Here is a 21,140-nt window from a genome sequence, read left to right on the forward strand (position 1 = left end):
CAATTTGCATTGTAATATTTAAATGTGCGTTATTTAAGTCGCGGAGTAATTAAACTTTTGAAGCGGCAACAAGCTACTACTAATGGAAAAAGAGGTGGCTTCCTATCAGCGAAGCTTTGTTATTGTCATCAGTTGCCGTTATTTTTGTTGTTTTTCATGTAGATATGTGGTTGCTAAAATGTGATATTTTGGTTTGGTTTTTTCTATAATTCTCTAATGCATAAATGTTAAAGTTTCTAATGCATGTATTTTAAAGTTGCTTTAAAACTTTCTTAATAAACTAGTTTTAGTATTATCATAATACAGTGCATCTCACATATAGGACGTTCTTTTATTGCCTAAATGTTATAATTACTTTGTAGTAAAATATATTATTTGGTTCATGTACATCGATCAATTGCTTGGAGTTGTTTTACTGGCTAATATAATCTTTGTTTTTTAATGCCTCCGTATACTCTTACAGAAATTAATGAGTGAGCTCCAATACGCTGTATCGATTTGAGAAAATTTTACTATATTCCAATGTGAATTGTAGGTTTCATATTTGAATATGACCTGGTAATATTATTCAACCAGTAAAATGATTTGATACGAGGACAGAAGATCCTAACGTTCGTGGAAGGCGAGGCGTTTCTCAAGACAATCCTGTTTATGCCTTACAATGGCCAGCGTTCTCAATGTTGTAAGGAAAACTGTCAGTAAGAAGAAACGACGATTCGAAGATGGAAATTACAACCTCGACCTTACCTGTATCCTTTCAGTTTGTCTAAATAAGTAAAACATTCGCTTTTTACTTATCTGTGACATGCTAAACCGATCGTTGTATTTTCTCCACGTTGTATGCGGTCACGTATACCTCAAAAAGGCTGCCATTTATATTTGCCAGTTTTATTGTTTTACACTTTTAATCTTGCTAGTTTCCTCAACTGGTTTATGACAGATGTTAAACAGAATCTAATAGCAATGGGATTTCCAGCTGAGAAGATGGAAGGAGTCTACAGAAATCATATCGATGATGTGGTTAAGTGAGTCTTTGGATTTAGTTGAAATTTACCTGATTTGATGAAGAAGTTTTTTGTAGTAGCTAAAGCATCTTGTTTTGGTGCGATTGGTTGTGTTCATTAGCAGCAATTGTCAAGCATACATATGCCAAGGCACCAATGTAAAACTTTCATAAAAAAAGATATTTTGCTTGAATCAGTTTAGTATAGGCTAAATTAGGTGCTTCATTGTAAATGTTCTTTATTTACTTCAAAACCTTGTTTGGCGAGGTAGATTTAGTTTTGAATCGGATGGATATGTTAGAAGTACCAACAGATGTAAGAGTTAACATTCTTTGTTTTACTAGAAGCTGCAGGTGTTAATTCTAAGGGTGAGCAAAACTTTTGAAGTTGGGTAAGACTTTCAGTGGATAAATCAAGGGGCATTTTGAATGGACGAATCAGAATTGATAAATGGCGTAGACTTATGTAACACCCTGAAAGGCTAATTGTAGGGTTACCTAATAACAGCGCTGGCTTTAAAGCCAACTAGTGCCGTTCTTTGTTCATTGCTTTTCTTCCATATCTTGGTTTGCGTTGATTCAATAGTATGAATTTAAATCTTATTGTGGTGGGCGCAGAGATGTCAGATGTTAAGATAATGTGTACAATAGGTATACTGGTGTATTGTTTCTGCAGGTTCCTTGAAGAAAAACACCATGGGCATTACAAAGTCTACAATCTGTAAGTTGTTGCCTTTTATTTGTATCTAGGCATATGAGATTGTCGTTTGTTCATCCAGTTGATGTAGTTAAAAATAAGGTTTGTCCACAGAAATCTATTCCACAGATACTCCTCGATCTCTAACCTGGGTGAGGAAAAGATATAAGTTAATCTACTCCCAAGTCCGTTTTTATTAATATATACAAACATCATATAGTTTTTTTTCTACTAACAAGAGATCACCAAATTCAGTAAATATTTACACAAAATAGTTATAGGTCGCTTTACCTAGTATTAAAACCTTCACTCAAGCTATGTATATCGTACTTTTCAGACTAGTTGCCGCTACGTTTTTCCGATGTTTTGGGCCATGTGGCTTATTTAGAGGCTGTGGCTATTCTGTGGTTTTTTTCTTTCACCACTAGGGCGCATTAACCGCAATCTCTGGTTAGTGCGCCTCTAGCGGTGAAAGAAAAAATGAAACAATGCCTAACGGTACTGTTTCATTAGGACCTGGGTTAAAAAACTTCGTTTAATACGGAAGAGTGCCGTTAGGCACTCTTCCGTATTAACCAACGTATTAACTGACGCATTCCGTCCAGTGAAGTATTTGAGCACAATAAATGCCTTTAGCTTTAACACACCTTTCTATTCCTTATATATATATTTTTGTACCTGTTTGTGGTTGTCGGTAATGTTGCTTGTCATCTGGCAATGCAACTGGGCTAAATAACTGGAACTGAAATATTCTGAACTAGCATTATAGTTTTGCTGCAATCATCCACGTAGGGTTTGCAACAGAATACAGCCTTCTATGGCCTTAAATCAAACATCTGCATCTGACTAATAGGTCACTCATGTTACAATAGGTTGTTACAATAGGGATGTTATGTCTGTGTGCTAGGTATAGATATGAGAAGCAAGCACAAAACTGCCTGTTGCAGTTTAAGGACAGTCTAGTTTGCTTTGTTGTTGAAAATGATTCATGTATATTGACTGTTGCACATTTTGTAGATGCTCTGAACGGAAGTACGATGTTACCAAATTTCAATCAAGAGTCGCACACTACCCATTTGATGACCACAATCCACCGAGGATAGAGTTGATTCAGCCATTTTGTGAGGATGTGGATGCGTGGCTGGCTAAACATCCAGACAATGTTGCTGTGGTTCATTGTAAAGCTGGCAAGGTAACCCTTAACTTGGGTGTTTTTTTCTGCTCATTGCATTATCCTAATGTTCTGACAGTTCTTGACAGGTTTCATGCCATGTTGGTTCCCTGTAGCAAGTGCTACAGGCTCCACACTTGACAAACTCTTTCTCTAAAAGTGCAAGAGAGATAATCAATTTTTGCTCGGAAATATGAAGGATTGCTTGATGGATTTGTTTTACATTCTTTTATGAAAATAAAAGTGGAAATTAATGAGGTCTCTAACTATACAAGAAAAAAAACTGGTACTTTTATGTCTTCAAATAAGACATTTTGTATTTAAAGCTGATAACTATGGATTACTAAAAGATGGCCACATGATCATATTCTGGCAAGTCTCTCTAGTCACTGTAGTTCTAGCATTCCATTGAGCTTTTGTTTCATTGATTCTTTTGCCGAAATTTTTTCAAGCCAAAATGTCTCCTCTCGTGAAAAATTCTTCTGGTAGCCCACTGCTCGTCCGTCCTTTACAATTGTCTGTGATCTTCGATTAATTTGCCGCTCAAGTTATGATTTGTTCTGAAGCTACGCGGGTGTCATTTTAAAAAAGCCCAAAAAAATATCAAAAAAAATATTTTTTGCTTCATTTCGTATAAATTTTTGTCATAATTTTTATTAATAATTCTGCATCTAGCCATATTGTTAGAAAGAATAGCGCATGTTATTGGAAGTTTCAGCCACCTCTGAAGTGGACTTCATAACTAGGTGTTTTATTCTTGTACATTCTCAAAGTTCAGGCTAGGTTTTATCATTTAGCTTGGTGTTAGGGGAAATATGGTACATTACTCATCAAGAGTTCCATGTGTTTGTGGTAAATAGCATTAACTGGAGGCTATGGTTCAAGTTTCTGTTTGTGCTAAATAGCACTCTGTTTGTAAATAGTTTGTTTGTCTAATTGTGAGAGGGTAATCTGCATGCAGGGCCGAACTGGAGTGATGATTTGTGCATACCTACTCCACCAGCATGTCAAGGAAAACGCCGCCGATGCTCTCAAGTTTTACGATGAAACTCGAACTAGCGATCATAAGGTTAGCGCTGCATTATTCCTATCCTTTTGAAATGCTGCCATTTTTTAAAACAATTTTACCATCTTTTATATTCATTTTTAACCATTTGCTAATATCACAGGTTTTGCTGTGCGATTAACCATAGCAAGTGACTAGCTTGTAATCTTAAGTCGATAATTAAAGTATGTAAAAACTTTATCTATTATAAACGTAGAAGTAAAAATCCACCCAGTTGCTTGTCTTTATAGTAATACCACATTAGTATTTGTAATGAGGATTGGTTCTACCACACCAGTGCGTACACATAAGTTAGCACTTGAATAACGGGAAACAGTGCAGGTCAAAGACTTGAAGATATGTATGTAGATGGGTGTTGGTGAGATTTGCAAAGCGCTTCTTACCTTAGATGGATAGTAAGAAACTAGCTGTTTTCTTTATTCATTTTGTAACCTGCAAAATTGTTTGTGCAGCTGGTAACATGGTATTTAGTAATGGCCACAACAATCACAAAAGCTGACAAAGAGATGACTGAGCGCCTGAACACAATTGGATTGAACTTCCTTGACTTGACATTCTGCTCGAGTATGATCAGATCTATTAGAAGTCAGATGCTTAGTCTTCTCTTTGTTGTACTTGTACTCGTAATCATTAGAGAAGCAAGGAAATTTGTAGTTGCTTATTCTTTTCTCGAATCGTTATTATCACAGACAGTTTTAATTCAGATTTTAGTCCAGGGAAGAGTCAAAACTAAAATCAAATACAAAATTTCGGATTCTAGATGTTGCTCAACAAGCTAACCAGTAACGCCATTACTGTGTTTCTATTCATCAAATTGGTTTGTGTTGCCCGCTGCTGATGAGTTCGCGTTCTGCTGTTTCATTGATTCGGAGTTGCGCTGTATGTATAGATCTTTCCGAGATTCACGATTTATCCTTCAATAGAAAACTTGTTAAAGTAGGTGTACTTTCTCACAGCAACTGCCTTGACATAAATGTGGAGAAGTGAAATGGCGACAAATGCGTTCGGATTTTACTGTTTCTATGATTCAAAGTGGAAGCAACTCCAAACCCAATTGAAGCATAGAAACACTGTGGATGTGGCCAAGAGCCTTTTTAGAAGCGTTCTTTATTTGCTGGAATCATTTTTGTTATCGATAGCAAGACAGTCATGTCAAACAATTTGTGTAGTTCTTCTGGTCAAGGTCTGAATGAGTTTCATTGAGCTTAACAGTTTTGTATGTTTGGAGCAAAAGCATGTTTCAACATAGCTGTATGTGTTTTATTTGATCTCCAAAAGGACAAATGGTCGTAGTTGGTATTAAACTTGTTAAAACGGTTTGTAAACAATCAGCAGCATTAGTTTGCTGGTTTAGCAATATTTCTTTTTAGCATAAGGTTTTCTATGCTGTGATTTTTCGTTAGCGATACTAAATTCAGTAGCGTTTTAATATCCATTTATCTACAAAAAACAATCAGAGCTTTAGAAAATTTTGTCATGTTAATCGAATGTTTTAGGCAATATTAGAACTTATTTGTGTGAAACACGTGAATGTTTTCTGTCAAGTCTGCCTGTTTGTGTTGGTAATTTATTCAATTTGTAAATATGATGGATCGGATATTCATAGCCTACAAATATTTTGGTTGCTAAACGTCTAAATTCACTTTGGTTGATTATACTTCTGTTCCATGGGCTTCAGATATGCTTGTTGGCGGTTGCGTGTGCTTATACTTCTGTTCCATGGGCTTCAGATATGCTTGTTGGCGGTTGCGTGTGATTATACTTCTGTTCCATGGGCTTCAGATATGCTTGTTGGCGGTTGCATGTGAGCATGCGCTATGAACTATGGTACAAGAGTTAAGACTGCAGCACATTCATCAATAAGCTAGTGTGGTTTAAGGGTCTACGAGGTTGATTTGTTCTCCTCTGTTTTAAGGTCAGCGCAGTTAAGTTGCTCTCCTCTGTTTGAAGGGTGTGACCATACCGAGTCAGCGACGCTATGTCGGTTATTATGACCTCCTGCTGAAAGCCAAGCCAGAAAAATATGTAGAAACAACCCTGTTACTCAAGGGCATACGGCTTAAAACAATCCCTCGCCACTCCAATCTGAGTAAGTAGCGGTTCAATCTACATGTAGGTAGTATTAAGGTCAGCCTCTTTTTTAGCATCTCATTTGCTTTAATTTCACCCTCAGCTCTGCCAGTTCCTGAGTATCTAGTCTGAGAATTATGGTACGCTTACCAAGTCTGTCACCTCTTATATCTCTTCAATTATGTATTCCTTTTAAATCTTAATAAATTCCTTAATGCAGCGATACCTTGTACTGCCTTGTTTGTACTCCCTAGTCAAGACCAAATTATTAAAAATTTTAGAAGATTTGGTGAATTGGTGAATTAAATGTCAAACCATTTTGTGAATGCATTTTTATATTCATGTTCGAAGATTGCCATGTGTTAACTATTCAGTTAGAATTTAATTGGACACTAGTCTGCTGGTAGTCCTGCGCACCATGAGAGATGGTTATGTGTCTATGCGTAGTGTGTAGGCGTAGCGAGTATGCGTGGCGATGGTAGTAGGTGTAGAATATCGCTCAGCTTCAAATCCGAATACCCAGGTTTGATTACCTTTTATTATAGTTGAGATATGAAGGTTCATACTTTTTAGTATTTATTTAAATGAAATGATAAATGCTTGTATATAACTATTTGTAGCTTTCTTTGATTCATAAGACACACGTCATAAAGCGGTAATTGATTTTTGCAGTATTTATGCTAATTTACACATACTATTGTTGCGCCTTTCAATCTGAATTTTGAAAGCACTTAGATTCAGGAATTGTCAATCCTTGCTAATCTGTTGAGAATGTTTCAATATAAGTACAAATACTATGGTGGCTCATTGAGATGATTTACAACTGTTCGTAAAGACTGACATGCGTCATCCTGTGACTGTTAGTAATATTTGTTATGAATAAAATCTTAGTTTAGCCAAAAGGTAATTTCTGCTGATTGTTCTGATAACTGAGCTCTAAAAATAAAATAGCCATAACCATGCTTCCACTTTCTTTTCCATCAAAGAGTCATGGGCAGGTTTAGTATTTATTGTACGCACATTATGGCTGTTTGTTTTATTTAACTCTAGGAGGGTAATTATGTTGATGTGACAATTCTGCTTGCCAGGTGAATAACAGCTTGTTGCTTAAACGCTAACGGCAAAGTACAGCTGCATATGTACCTACGAAGTTGGAGTGGTTGTTATGCCTTTTGCTCTTTTTGCAGCACCACAGATAGTAATATGGAAGTCGTCCTCCTCTTCGGCATCGACTGCCAAGTTGTATGAAAGTTTACCCATCAGCAATGCAAGCAAATTTGACAATGAGCTTTTCTTAGAGTTCACGGAAAAGCTGCCGGTGTCAGGGGACACTCTCATTACCATGTTTAACAAGCCACTCATTCGTAAGAAAGAACGAATGTTTCAATTCTGGTTTAACACGTATTTTGTGACGGAGGACTCAGGTCAGAATACGTGTAAAAACGGCAGCACCATATCAGATCTCTACCCTAAGCTGGCTGAAGTGCCCAAGTCTACGCACGCTAGCTATGACTTTGGCAGGGTGCGCAGGTATGCTCAAATAGACCTTAGTCTCTTCGACTCTTGGTTAGCCTGGCCAGCCTGTCCTTTTAGTTGGTCCCTTTCTGTTGCACTTAAATTTCCTTTGCAGAACTCAATCCCAGCCTACCCATAGTGAATCGTGAGTATAGACATGACCGGTTATATTCCATTTTGTACTCGTCTCAGCATGAATTTTTTCTGCTTGTTGCTCGCTTCATTTTGTTTGGTTTAACTCGCATGATGGTCAGGGTTAGTTACGAACTATCAATTACCTACTAACTGTCACTCCGCAAGCCCACTCTTTCATTAACAAACGATTGGTGCATGCCATTTGTCTCTCTTTTTTACCTCTACTAACCATCGTGTATGTATACAATGTAGTTGTAGTTATTCGTTTCTACCATCTTGGTATCCACTTTTATAGCTCTACTAATCTTTGTGATTGCTTCTTTATTATCTTCTTCAATTTATCTCATCAACTTGTACCAGCAGAGGAGAGGTGGCAATTATGTTTTTAACCATTTTAATTCTGCTTTCACTTACTTTGCATACGGTACGTAGATAGTAAGTAAATAAAGGAGATATCATATGGCTGAGCACGTATGTTAACTAACATCACATGTTCTCCTTTTCATAGTATCTGCGATATTTTCGGTATGTTTATATTGCCGTTACTTCATTCAATCACAATATGACTCGCTTATTTCATTTCTACAAATACATACACTGTAGAACTTTTAATGCATTGATTAGCTTTAACAATTCTTTTGGTATCTAAATGAGCTAATGTTGTCTAGTTTTAAATAACTCTAACCCATTTCTCTCATAAAATCCACTTATTTGCATCTCTGCATTTACCATAATTCACCGCGGAAGAAATTTTTCTAGAATAAATTGCTTTGGTAGCAGAAAAACCGTCTTAAAGTCGGTGCGATCTTAGTTTTACTAAACAGTTGAATGTAACTACATGGCGTGGCCAATGATGTTTCACTATAAAACCCGTTCTGATTGCAAATTTGATTAAACAGTTAGTGATTAATCTTTAAGATTTGAATATTAGTGACTAGTCCAGTGTTCCAGGTGTTTTGTCATCTCTTCTCTATTGTGGCTTAACACGCTTCTATGTGGATTGTTCTATAAGCTTCCTCCACTCCCTCCTTGGCTCATCTTATGGTTCATATACCCCACCTCTTTCTACTCAGTGTTCACTATACCTCTTCTCGATTCTGGTAACATACTGTCTACTCTCCGTTAAATCTCCTGATACTGTTTTTTTTCTGCATGACTGGGCTGTGGACAGTGTCAAAGCTTTGTCTTACTGTTGGCTTCTATTTAAAGTGGATGGTTGTTATCAGTTTGTTCAACTATTTGCTGTCGTCATGAGCAATGGTCTGTAACAACAACATCGATGATTCAAAACAGGTAGTAGTCCCTTCATTTTACTGCAGGCTCTCTGATAGCAACTAAATTACTAAGCCATAATTGTTATGAAAATGTTGCTCCTCACAGTGTGTGTGTTACCTTTTTCAGCTATTTTATTTGTCACTTCTGTTATATTACTGGCTACTCGTAACTCTACGCGTTACTCACTGCTAGAGTTATGTTATCCTTGACTAGGGTTATGTCGCTTGCGACTAGTATCATGTTCACACAAATAGCATTGACGTACGTATACATAATATGTCAGTTTTTTCTTAAATGTCAAATATTGCATAATTCTCACAGAATAGTAATTGTTACCTACATTGTAGATTGTAGGTTTGTAATTTACAGTCAGATGTCACAGCGTCTACTAGTTATCAGTTGGACGGTTTGTTTAATAGAAAGTTTGTGATGCCTCTCACCACTGGGACATTAACGTTCAGTATGCACCAATGCATTGGCTTATTTGCAGTTTTCTAAAAAAACTTTCCCACAGCCTGAAAGGCATGTCCTCAAAGTTAGAGGCATGTCCTGAGAGTACAGCATGTCCTCAAAGTTACCTTGTGTTACGAACTTCGTGTCTGTTGACTGCATTTTTAATCTGTTTTGATTTTCATAGGGGTGTTCGGGTCGAACATATTAGATGTTGTGGTAAGTTTGTGAACAATGTTGTACAGATAAGTCTCATGTGTAGGAAAGAATAAATTTGGTGGGATCGGTCTTGCCTGCTGGCTACATTATGGCTGGTTCTGCCTGACAAAATTAGTATTTATTGAATTTGAACTCACGAAGAATAGGAAAAGCAGGTCAGTTTTGTTCTCATTGCAGTACAAAGTTTCACATATTTATTGGTTCTTTTAGCAGCAGAACTGTGAAAGCTTCCTCATCTTTCTCATTTGATATGTGCAAGTGCCTCGTTCTAAAGCTTAACAAGCAGGAATTAGACAAGGCCAATAAGGACAGATCACATCGCCTATTCGATCCAAACTTTCAGGTAAGTTTCTAAAGAGTGACCTATTGTTCCATATTGCTAATTCATATTGAATATCTGGTATTTTTTCATATCATATGGAAAACCTAAGCCGTCTTTAAAAGTGAGCATTTTAGTATTTGCTTTTTTTCTTGTAAAATATGCCATTGGAAGTAAGAAGACTTACTTTTGGCCTGATTTGTATGAAGCTACATGAGCTTTCATAGTAGTATTTGTTTGTGGTACTGATGCTGTTCTTTGTTTGCATTAATTTACTGATAAGTACAAATAGACATCCATTTATCTAGGTGATTTGTTACTTTGAGCGGGAAGGCCATGCAGGCACGTTGCTGGCAGCTGCCGGCTTAGAAGGAATAGACGTATCTCTAGGTGATGTGGAGGAAGTTGCATATGACAATCTGTCTGACAGTGACACTGATAGTGAGGCCTACGCTTGATGAACTAATTGAAGCAGTACATTACATTATCTGATAAATAATGTTGTATAAACTATTGTACCAGCGAGTTTAGGGTAGTTGCAGGCTGACCTTGTACCATTATGCTTGCCTTATGAGGCCTCACTTCGATCTCGAGGCCTCACTTTGTAATCGTCCATTATCATCTTTGACATTGTTATGAACAATTAATGGATTGTCCAATCGAGTTGTCATTAAGTTCGAAATTACAACCTAGGTCAGCAGTTTCTTTGGGTCAGCAGTCTCTTTTTGGTGCATTGTTTAGCTACTTGATTTGGCAATTGTAAAGCTGTGTAAGTTTGGTACACAATCATTGCTTCTAGCAAAATAGAATTTGAAATTGAACATTTTGTTGTCTAAGACATCCCTACTTAATGTTATCAATGATGATGCTTTTACTGTGTATCAGTGTTCTTTGCGGCGAGGAGGACTAACTGTGCCTTTTTTCCTCAGACATTTGAGTATTTATTGACTAGAGTGAACCATTTTATTGATGTTAAAATTAGTCAGCCCACTGGGCATCTCTTTATTTGGAGTTGTTTGCAGTTACAATGTGAAGGTGTTTCTAGCGGATGGTCAATTCAGTAGAAATTTGTACATTAATGTTTTCTGAGATTCACTCATTTTTCATCTATGTGTACATAGCAATTCATAGCAGTTCCAATTTTATATTATTTGTATTGTTATACGTATATTATTACGATTATAATTATTGCGTAAGCATTGTGCCGATGAATATTTTTGTACTGAGATTTTAAAACAATAACATCAATGTAAAGTGTGCACATGATGTGTTATGACTCCAATTTGAAAAACAGGTAGCACAGATTATACTCACCATGTTGCAACATCATACATGTGTACTAATCATGTATTGGACAAATTCTACATAATTACAAATTAGGTAAAAGCAATTTTAACAATAATTTGCAGCAATAAATAAATAAAAGATTTGTCAAATTGAAGCGTATTAGCTTTGATAAAAGTGTTTTAGCATATCAGGCAATCTCATTCTACTGGATAGGTAAATCACGCCATGCAAATGACTATCGGAAGGGGTAGCGATTCTTGAAAGCCATCAGAAATCTAGAGTGCAGGAAGCATATATACATGTAAATCAGCTTGAACAGCTTTCATACAGTAAACCAAAAAGAGATTCCATATGTCAAAAGTTTTGAAGCCTTCGTTTTTTAGCATCTATAGCTTGTATGATCGGAGTGCGTTTTGCTTCATAACGTCTGTTGAGTTCTTCAATTTCTCGTTCCATCTCTGGGTCTATCAGCTTTAGTCTTTCCTGAAGTTCTTCATAAGTCAAATTGTTCAGCTGCAGAAGAAAGACATGCATAAGTTGGTATTGGAAGAGATGTTTACGCGCTGGCAAACTGAACTTTACTGTTACTAATAAACATGAGAGATGAATAATTGTTGTCCTACGAAGATCAACTCAGTAAGCTCAACAAATCCACAGCTTTCTTGATGCTCCGAGGTCAAAAAGACATACCTAATTGTGTTGAAAAGTTATATTATTCGCATGTAGTATCACAATTAGCGTGCAAGCATTGAGCGATTAAATCTACCTTTACTAGGTTTAATAGCAAATTCCTTACTGAGTCAAAATTTCCATCAAGTGACTGAGCAAACAAGCCTCCGGAGCTTCCCCTTGACCAATTAGAATCTGCATTGTTTCTTGAATTCTCTTTGGATTTATTCTCTCGTTCTTCTGCGTCTTGCTTATCAAAATGAGCCATGTAGGCTGGCACTAGAATACAGCATATGAACATTGGAGCCTGTATGCTAGGATAATACCTGTAAACCTAACTTTAGTAGACTGGAGTTCCTGCTTACACATACTAACTACTTCGCAATTGTTGGAGGTTTTGTTGGGCCATGTTCAAGTGATAAATCTGTTAACAGTGTATTGCTATTACCAAACTTCGAAGGTTTAATTTTCTTGAATCTGGTAAGTATACATGCATATTTGGTCACGGCTAGAAAAACGACTGCAGTCTTAACCAGTCATTTGATGATATATAAAGAAATTTGGGTATTATTGTTTACTGTACAGACGGTTCCCAACCTACGAACGAGTTACGTTCCGAGCGATTGTTCGTAAGGTGAATTTGTTCGTAAGTTGCTTCAGTGTTATATTTTGTATTATAATTTATGTTTAAGGCCTATATAAGTATATTGAAGGTTTATATAAGTATGTTTAAGGCTTGTATAAGTAACCTGTATTGGTTTGTACTGAAAAAAAAATTTAATGAAATGGAGATAATACTTTGGTGGACGCCGGGCCATGACACTGCATTTCTTATAATTACATCTTGTCCTTTTTATTATATTGCTGTTTTAATCGTTATGCTATCACTTATCGTTGTTGTCTTATTTTTTGTATGTGTTGTCCGTTTATTATATCGTTGTTTCACCAGTTATGCTATTGTTATATCTGATATACTGTCATAACACTATCACTTATCGTCACTTAGATTGTTGTGATACCAACGCGGTAGCGGTCCTATTTATTCACCTTGTTAGCCGGTGTTCTTACCGTTTGCCGTTAGCCGGAATGGTTGATATTATTGTATATAACTGAGTGCGCTCATTTAGTTGAGCAGAGCAGATAGCCGTACGCTCCTCGGCTAGCGAAATTTCCTTCGCTAATTAAAAGCTGAATGAAACTACACGCACTCTCTTCTCTTTATTTATTAGTAGAGATCGTGCCAAGTAAAGGCCGGCAAACCCCTTTACAATACGTATGTAAAGTTCAAACAAAGTTCAAACAAATAACTCAAAAGTAATTTGAGTTACGAACAACATACATACGTTCGTATGTATCGTTGTTCGTAACTCGAATGTTCGTAAGTAAGGAACTGTCTGTATCAGTATAATTGTATAATGGTTAGTCCAAATTCCTAAATGCTTTGATAATTCCAAAACCACGATGATTGGTCATTTAGCACTAAGGCCCAACTGAAATTGTCTGCACATAGCAGTATGTGCAGACAATTTTAGCGGTACCTTCGTGCAAGCACCAATACGTTAATGACTAGATTCAATTTTGAATGAAAAACTCAGCCAAATGTCACGAGAATATTTTACTATCTGGAAGTCTACAAGTTCATCGAAAGAAACTTATTAGAAAGAATTTAGAGGTGCAAGGGAAAGTAGTTTTATCTGTCTCTACAAAGACTGCTGAATTTTTGACAATAGCACGCAATTCTTTCAACTTGACATCAAATGACTTGCTAAAACCATAGCTGTTTTTCAAACCGTGGTCAGTTCCAAGAAACCTGATGCCTCAAATGAGACTTGAAAGTTGGGGATCCGCAATGAAGACCATGTTTCACCTAAACATAGCCTAGGAAAAAGTCAGTTTGATATAACAGTAGGTAATGTGTATATATAATGATATAACAGTAGGTAATGTGTATATATGATGATATAACAGTAGGTAATGCGTATATATGATGATATAACAGTAGGTAATGCGTATATATAATGATATAACAGTAGGTAATGTGTATATATGATGATATAACAGTAGGTAATGCGTATATATAATGATATATTAATAGGTAATGTGTATATATAACTAGAAATTCCACTGTCATACAGCCCACGACCAAAGTGATATTGGAAAAAGAAAGGGTACTGATGGTTGAGAAATGCAATATTAGCAGTCAAATGGCACTGCTGTGCAATAGGATAACTGCAATGGTAGCTGTAATGTACTGGGTGTGGGTGTTATTATATACAACAAACAGCAATAATGAAAGGAAAAGATTATATGTTTATATCTCTCCCCCTGCAATAGGAGAAATGCAATATTGGCCAATATTAGAAGTAAAATGCACTGATATTATTAGAATAACCAATATTATTAATATAGTAATAATATAAAACCAATGCACAATTTTGTTTACATTTCAAAACGTCATAGCTAACAATATCAAGAAGTGATATTTATATAGATTTTTAGAAAATCTATTTAAAAAAGTGTTTGGTCATGACAAACAGTAATAATAAAAGGAAAAGATTATAGGCTTATATCTCTCCCCCTGCAATAGGAGAAATGCAATATTAGAAGTAAAATGCAATATTAGAAAACAAATGAACAATTTTGTTTACATTTAAAAACGTCATAGCTAACAATATCAAAAAGAATATCACAAACTTAGTAATAGTAATACAGTAATAATAGAAAACCAATGCACAATTTTGTTTACATTCCAAAACATTCCAAATCATAGCTAACAATATCAAGAAGAATATCCAAACTTATAATTAAATATCGTAATCTCATAAGAATTGTTAGAAAAAAATATCATCATTTCCTTTACTGAAATGAAACGATTTTAGTACTCCTACGCTAATTACAGAAACCTTCGACAATGCTATAGACTGGTGAAATGTGCAGGTTTTTTTTCATGAAATGCGCACGACTTAATCGTTCTATTCCCTGTCGCTCGGCATTTGAATTTCGGGTCTTAACTTTGAAAAAAGTGAGGCTTAGCAAGTTTTAATAACGATTTTCGTCCAAATAAATCTGTCTATTTGTGTATAATCCGATCAGATGGGTAAGTTTTAAGAGAATTTCGATAATTTACAAAGACTTGGTAACATATTTAAATAGGCCTATATGTGTTTTGTATCGTTATTATACTTTAACTAATCTACAAAACGATGGTTAAATTTGTTGATGAAATTTTTATACAAGGGTTCGTCTCATTGTTGATGAATAATTTTCGTAAGTTGTGTGCACATGCATTTATCATAAAACTCCCAAACTTCGCATCCGCTCGTTTGGTCGTGGGATGATATAACAGTAGGTAATGCGTATATATAATGATATAATAGTAGGTAATGTGTATATATGATGATATAACAGTAGGTAATGCGTATATATAATGATATAACAGTAGGTAATGTGTATATATATAATGATACAACAGTAGGTAATGTGTATATATGATGTTATATAACAGTAGGTAATCGTATATATAATGATATAACAGTAGGTAATGTGTATATATGATGGTATAACAGTAGGTAATGTGTATATATGATGATATAATAGTAGGTAATGTGTATATATGATGATATAACAGTAGGTAATGTGTATATATAATGATATAATAGTAGGTAATGCGTATATATGATGATATAATAGTAGGTAATGTGTATATATGATGGTATAACAGTAGGTAATGTGTATATATGATGATATAATAGTAGGTAATGCGAATATATAATGATATAATAGTAGGTAATGTGTATATATGATGGTATAACAGTAGGTAATGCGTATATATAATGATATAATAGTAGGTAATGTGTATATATGATGATATAACAGTAGGTAATGTGTATATATGATGGTATAACAGTAGGTAATGCGTATATACATGTATAATGATATAATAGTAGGTAATGTGTATATATGATGGTATAACAGTAGGTAATGCGTATATATAATGATGTAATAGTAGGAAATGCGCCATAATTTATCTATAACACATAAAAAAGATCTAAGAATAAAGAAAAATACAATGACAAAGGCATGACATTGAAGGTTATACTTCCTACAAGGATATGTGAAGGACATTAGCAGAATCATTCTATTGACACTCACATTTAGCAGTTCCCTCATTAGTTTCTTCTTCATTGATGACCATAGTACCGAGTTCAGAGGTCATTGTAGCTGTTGGAGTGCTGTTTCTAATCATCGTACTATCAGCTGTTGGATTGATAATCATGGTGCCCGCATCTGTTGCAACTGTGTCAGCTGCACTCGTTCGTATCATTGTTCCTCCATCCACCTCGTCTTCTTCCTCTTCTTCATCATCATCATCAGCGCCCTCATTTTGCTGAGCTACTTGAATCTCTTTAGCCTCTGATATCATCTTTTGTAACGTTGAGCAGGGCTGAGCATTCCTCACGAATTCATGCTGCAGGCAGACAGAAAAGACTCGACAGTAGAACAATAAATACTATTTAGTTGAATTCTAACCAATATGTAATCAATGGTTCTGTCTGTTATCATCCAAAGATATGAACAATTCCGATTAAATATTACGAGTAACTGTATGGATACCTTTCTAACCAATCCATGAGCAAACGTTACTGCAAACTGGCTAAAATATGTGCCCTACCCAATTACTAACAGAGTCAAAAGAAAGATGCCAGTGGACTATGAGCGACATAAAAAACAGCTCAGTAATGACATAGCGTTCTTTTAAGAATACACAAGTAGAAACAGCAGTAGGTTGATGGAGAAATAACTACCAACAAATGGCCTATCAACTGCTATGTACTGTTGGTGACAGGAGTTACACCTTGAGAAGGTCAGATGCATTAGTTCGCTCTTGTGGGTTTTTCACAAGACACAACGAAACAAAGTCTATGAACTCGGCACTCCAGTTATCAAGATCTCTGAAGGATGGAGGGGGCCTGGTGGGGATGGTAAATATGGCCCTCATCGGGTGCACATCACCGTAGGGTGGCTTTCCTTCTGCCATCTCTATTGCTGTGATGCCTGTACAAACCAAGGTCATTATAGAGCTGAGATGATAGCCAAGTAGAATTCATCACTATGAACTAAGTTTACGAGCCAAGACAACATAAAGGTGTAGGACTTAACTTTAAAAAAGACGCTTAACAAACTGTGAAAGAGAAAGAAAGGTGCAGAAATTAACTTAAAATACACCCACCGAGGCTCCAAATATCAGCGAGACAGTCATAACCGATTTCCTGTATGAGTTCGGGTGCCATCCAATACGGAGTGCCTATAACCGTGTTTCTCTTGGCCATTGTATCCTGTGCATTAAGACATAGCAACACTCAGTGTAAATGAACAAACTTGATAAACATGTTGACTGGCACACTATTTACATACAAGAGTCCTTTGTTTTGCTTCTACTCGAGTGGAAAGAACAGAAGATATGAACAAAAATTAAATACAACAATAGAGTAAATAACAACAGATAACAACAAACAAGATCTATGGTATAAACTACCATACTCAAACACAAGCATAAAAAGCATAAACTGGAAACCTAATACTGAAAATCCAGTACTGAGAAACTACCCTAAAATGAGAATACCAACAAGCAAATTGAAAACCAGTAGTTAAATGTAGATGCCAAGACACGAATCTAAGCAAACAACTAAAGGCGCATTGTACCGTCAATTGTCCAGCGACACCAAAGTCTGCAAGTTTAGCGTGTCCTTCTGTGTTAAGGAGGATGTTACCGGCCTTAATGTCTCTGTGTATCTTGTTTCTCTGATGGAGATAGTCGAGGCCTTTGAGTGCATAGGATAGAATGGTGGCTATCTCCCCCTCGGTTAGCTGGAAAAATAGTTCTTACAATACAGACGCAACTTCTTAAGCAAAAAAGACAACCACAAGTATTGTACAGAGCATGTAACTCATAAACAAGCCCATGCAGAATGGTTTGGCTGTCATATGAGGCAATATGCAATGCAAAAAGACAAACAATGGAAAATAAAAACTTACAACTTTGCGTCGCAGACGCATGATGTCACTGACTGATCCAGCACCGCAGTACTCCATAACGATCTAAAATAATACTCCAACAGTAAATACTGGTCCTACTCAAACATATCTTTGCCGAACCACTTCTACTCACAGAGGCTACTTACATGTAATGCCACATTCTACAGATTTTGTGGTGTCATTGTTTATATCATTGTATCAAATCACAACAGCGGGTCAATTAGATAACATACGCCCAGGACAAAAGTTGTGATGACTACTACGGGACTCGGACAACCCACAGTATAATATAAACATAACACAGTATATCGAAAGATTCATCACATCTGTCTGAGAGAAGGCAGTGCCATATTACCCAGAGATCCTTGTCCTTGAAATAGCTGCCATAATATTTGACTATATAGGGACTGTCACACTGCTGCATGATAGATATCTCCTTGATGATTTCCTGGAGGTCTTGCAAGACGGGCACCTGCTTTATGGCAAGCATCTGCCCTGACTCTTTGTGCAGCGCTTTGTACACGCTGCCGTACGACCTGTAAACACGAATGAAAATATTAGAGTTGAAGTAATAAATATACACTTCATTACATATGACTTTTGATAAATGTAACTGACTGTATAGAGAGTTAAACAAAGCTAGGACAGTTTCAAACATGTGCAATATATGCGTAGAGTAATGGAATCACTCTCAAAAAGGCTTGAAGCACGTCAAGGTATTCATTTAAGCTAAATTTTTACCCTCTACCGATCTTGCATATTATGTCAAAGACTTCATCAGGAGGCCTCGCAAGGTGATCGTCACTCAATTTGCTCAGGTCTCTGTAACATACAATTGTAGAGTACTTTTTGCATGCATTTAAATTCAGAATCTAGGTAATCACGTACCATAGCAATACTCTATCTAAAATTCATACTCTAGTACATTTAATATAATTTATATAGTGCATGTAATTATATGTTCACGTATAAATTATACATACCATATATAATTTATACACGGTATATGTGTACATATAGAATAATAACAAACCCTTTTCTTGACATGCTTGTAAATGAAAGGATTGAAGACTTCTTCAATAACTATATCTGCCTTGCTTAAGAGTGCCTGTAAAAACAAAGTCCATGATAAAATTTTGGTACTTCAATCTGGCACTAGAATGCAGCATATGAACATTAGAGCCTGTATGCTCGGAAAATATGTGTAAACCTAAATTTACTAAACTGGAGTTCCTGCTTACACATACTACTTTGCAATTGATATTGTTAATTAGAGGTTATGTAGGGCCATGTCCAAGTGATATATCTGGTAACAGTGTATTGTTTTCACCAAACCTCAGTTGATTAAAGTAATAATTTTCTTGAATCTGGCTAAAGTATGTAAATATTTGGTCACGGCTAAAAAACAGCTGCAGTTTTGACTATTCATTAAATGATATATAAAGAAATTTGTGTATTATTGTTTACTGTATCAGTATAATCGTATAATGGTTAGTCGGAATTCCTAGTGTAAATGGTTCGACTGATTCCAGAGTCAAGACCTTTCGATAGCAAAATGTGCAGACAATTTTAGAGGTACATTCGCACAAGCCCCAATACATTTAACCATTTACAAAAGTTAACCTTCACATTAAACAGGACTATGGTCATTAGATGTCTGAAGGCAGTTTGTGCGCAACATAACTGGATGTAAGCCCATTAAGCAACCAGGTAGCCGAAAGAGCTCGTTAACTGAGAAAAACCATTGATCAAATCTCCTACAATATTATGCGATAGTAAATTTTGATAACTTCAAACTAACAAACTAAATTGAATGTTAGAGAAAGACTAATCACCTTTTCAGACTAGCATTATTCAAGTAAAAAATTATATGCAAGATATATACATGTAGTATTAGCTTGACTGTAGAATTTTTCAAAACATTACACACTATATTAACAGTATCAGCAGTCTATTGGGTGTTTGGTGAAGTGCCCTAGTGATGTAATTATGTGCTCTCAAGTACAAAGCGTAGGGTTATGAATTATGGGTAATGAATTATGTTACAGCAACAACTCAGTTTACGTACAAAGTTTTCAGGCAACAGTGAAAGCAAGCATAAAAAGATGGTAAGGCACTATTGAGTAATGTTGAAGTTTATGTAAACGGGTTTATGAAACTAAAAACGTGCGTTGATAATTAGCAAATAAGTAAAATACATACATAAAACAAAAGTTCACAAAGTCACAATTGATATTAGCAAAAAACTTATTGATATTGTCATAACGCTGATGGCTGAATTAGCATTTCTTTTTTACTCAACAATGCAACAAAAAACTGAGTGTCAGCAGACTTAAGCTGGTTGTGTTATAAGTTAAAATCAAAAACAGACTTGCATAATACCAGTGATATACAGCTCCCTGTATATCAATGGGGGCTGTATGTCATTGATAATACATCATATACAGTGCAGTATTAATCCCGATACACAAGTCTTCAAACCAATAAAAATTTGAAAATAAAAAATACTGAACAGTTGAATACTTGCATATACCTAATATACAAATGTAGGTAAAACGTATAAAACTAAGAATTTAAGTTTCGCGTAGTTTTAATTCCTTTAAAAATCAATGTCAGTAAATTATTCGCAAATTATAAAATTTAAGAAAATTTACCAAAAATAGCCTACCACGCTTATAAACATGATCTTTTGACTGAAACATTGTAATGAACAATTGATTTTCTACGTTCCTACTAGTTGACACTTACTTCAATAATCTTATTCAAATAAAAATAAAATGTAGAATTTTCATGATTTTTATTAATTAAGCTACCACTTTGCTTTACGTATAAAAAAGATAGAGTTTTGTTGGTGTAAAATATGTTTAAAGTGTAGATACAGCAAGTAATGCACAACACTAAAAATCCTTACATATTAAGACCAAATAAATATGATAATATCTATGTTATTGCTATTTTATAATTCTGCCGAGTAGTATAGCAGATTGCTATATGATTTAAAGGAATTACATATTGCCAGAGCTTATCGCACCTATAATTTGTAACTAAAACTAAACTGAGTAATAATAATTACTCCTAAATATTTTTTTAAATCGAATACTGTACCTCATAATTTGAGTTTTGAGTAATAAGTTTTTATATAATGATTCATTGGCCACAGGAAGTTCTTTCATTTGCCTTCTCTCGAAAACCCGTCGGATATGTCAGTTCAAGGTCTGGTTCAAGGAT

General features: G+C 35.5%; 2 protein-coding genes across 4 annotated transcripts; one reads left to right on the plus strand and one right to left on the minus strand.

Moving 5' to 3' along the window:
* The first annotated feature begins 503 nt into the window (after positions 1 to 503).
* LOC137385540 (phosphatidylinositol 3,4,5-trisphosphate 3-phosphatase and dual-specificity protein phosphatase PTEN-like) lies at positions 504 to 11,181 on the plus strand. 3 transcript variants are annotated; one of them, XM_068072018.1, is made up of 10 exons: positions 504 to 749; positions 941 to 1,025; positions 1,680 to 1,724; positions 2,718 to 2,892; positions 3,833 to 3,940; positions 5,888 to 6,026; positions 7,195 to 7,537; positions 7,638 to 7,667; positions 9,812 to 9,944; positions 10,229 to 11,181. In XM_068072018.1, exons 1-10 carry the CDS (start codon positions 662 to 664, stop codon positions 10,376 to 10,378), a joined length of 1,296 nt encoding a protein of 431 aa, XP_067928119.1. In that variant the 5' UTR covers positions 504 to 661; the 3' UTR covers positions 10,379 to 11,181. The 3 variants fall into 3 exon arrangements, with proteins under 3 accessions (XP_067928119.1, XP_067928120.1, XP_067928121.1); XM_068072019.1 differs by having other exon boundaries at positions 9,815 to 9,944; XM_068072020.1 differs by lacking the exon at positions 7,638 to 7,667.
* Positions 11,055 to 21,138, minus strand: LOC137385539 (serine/threonine-protein kinase 3-like). Its single transcript, XM_068072017.1, has 11 exons — positions 21,018 to 21,138; positions 18,946 to 19,020; positions 18,654 to 18,734; positions 18,268 to 18,448; positions 17,913 to 17,975; positions 17,580 to 17,744; positions 17,107 to 17,212; positions 16,732 to 16,931; positions 16,029 to 16,344; positions 12,004 to 12,155; positions 11,055 to 11,720 (listed from the first exon to the last, which is right to left on the minus strand). The coding sequence occupies exons 2-11, from the start codon at positions 18,957 to 18,959 to the stop codon at positions 11,562 to 11,564; spliced, it is 1,437 nt and encodes a 478-aa protein (XP_067928118.1). The 5' UTR covers positions 18,960 to 19,020; positions 21,018 to 21,138; the 3' UTR covers positions 11,055 to 11,561.
* Positions 21,139 to 21,140: the final 2 nt, after the last annotated feature.

This window comes from Watersipora subatra, chromosome 1 (assembly GCF_963576615.1).
Source record: "Watersipora subatra chromosome 1, tzWatSuba1.1, whole genome shotgun sequence".
NCBI lineage: Eukaryota > Metazoa > Bryozoa > Gymnolaemata > Cheilostomatida > Watersiporidae > Watersipora > Watersipora subatra.

Coding starts and splice junctions, on each gene's coding strand:
- LOC137385539 (XM_068072017.1), bottom strand. Junction 17,213..17,579: donor GTGTCGCTGGACAATTGACG/GTACAATGCGCC, acceptor CTTAATGCACAG/GATACAATGGCCAAGAGAAA. Junction 12,156..16,028: donor TAATGAGGGAACTGCTAAAT/GTGAGTGTCAAT, acceptor GCTGTATTCTAG/TGCCAGCCTACATGGCTCAT.
- LOC137385540 (XM_068072018.1), top strand. CDS start 662: ATGGCCAGCGTTCTCAATGTTGTAAGGAAAACTGTCAGTAAGAAGAAA. Junction 2,893..3,832: donor TTCATTGTAAAGCTGGCAAG/GTAACCCTTAAC, acceptor ATCTGCATGCAG/GGCCGAACTGGAGTGATGAT. Junction 3,941..5,887: donor CTCGAACTAGCGATCATAAG/GTTAGCGCTGCA, acceptor CTCTGTTTGAAG/GGTGTGACCATACCGAGTCA.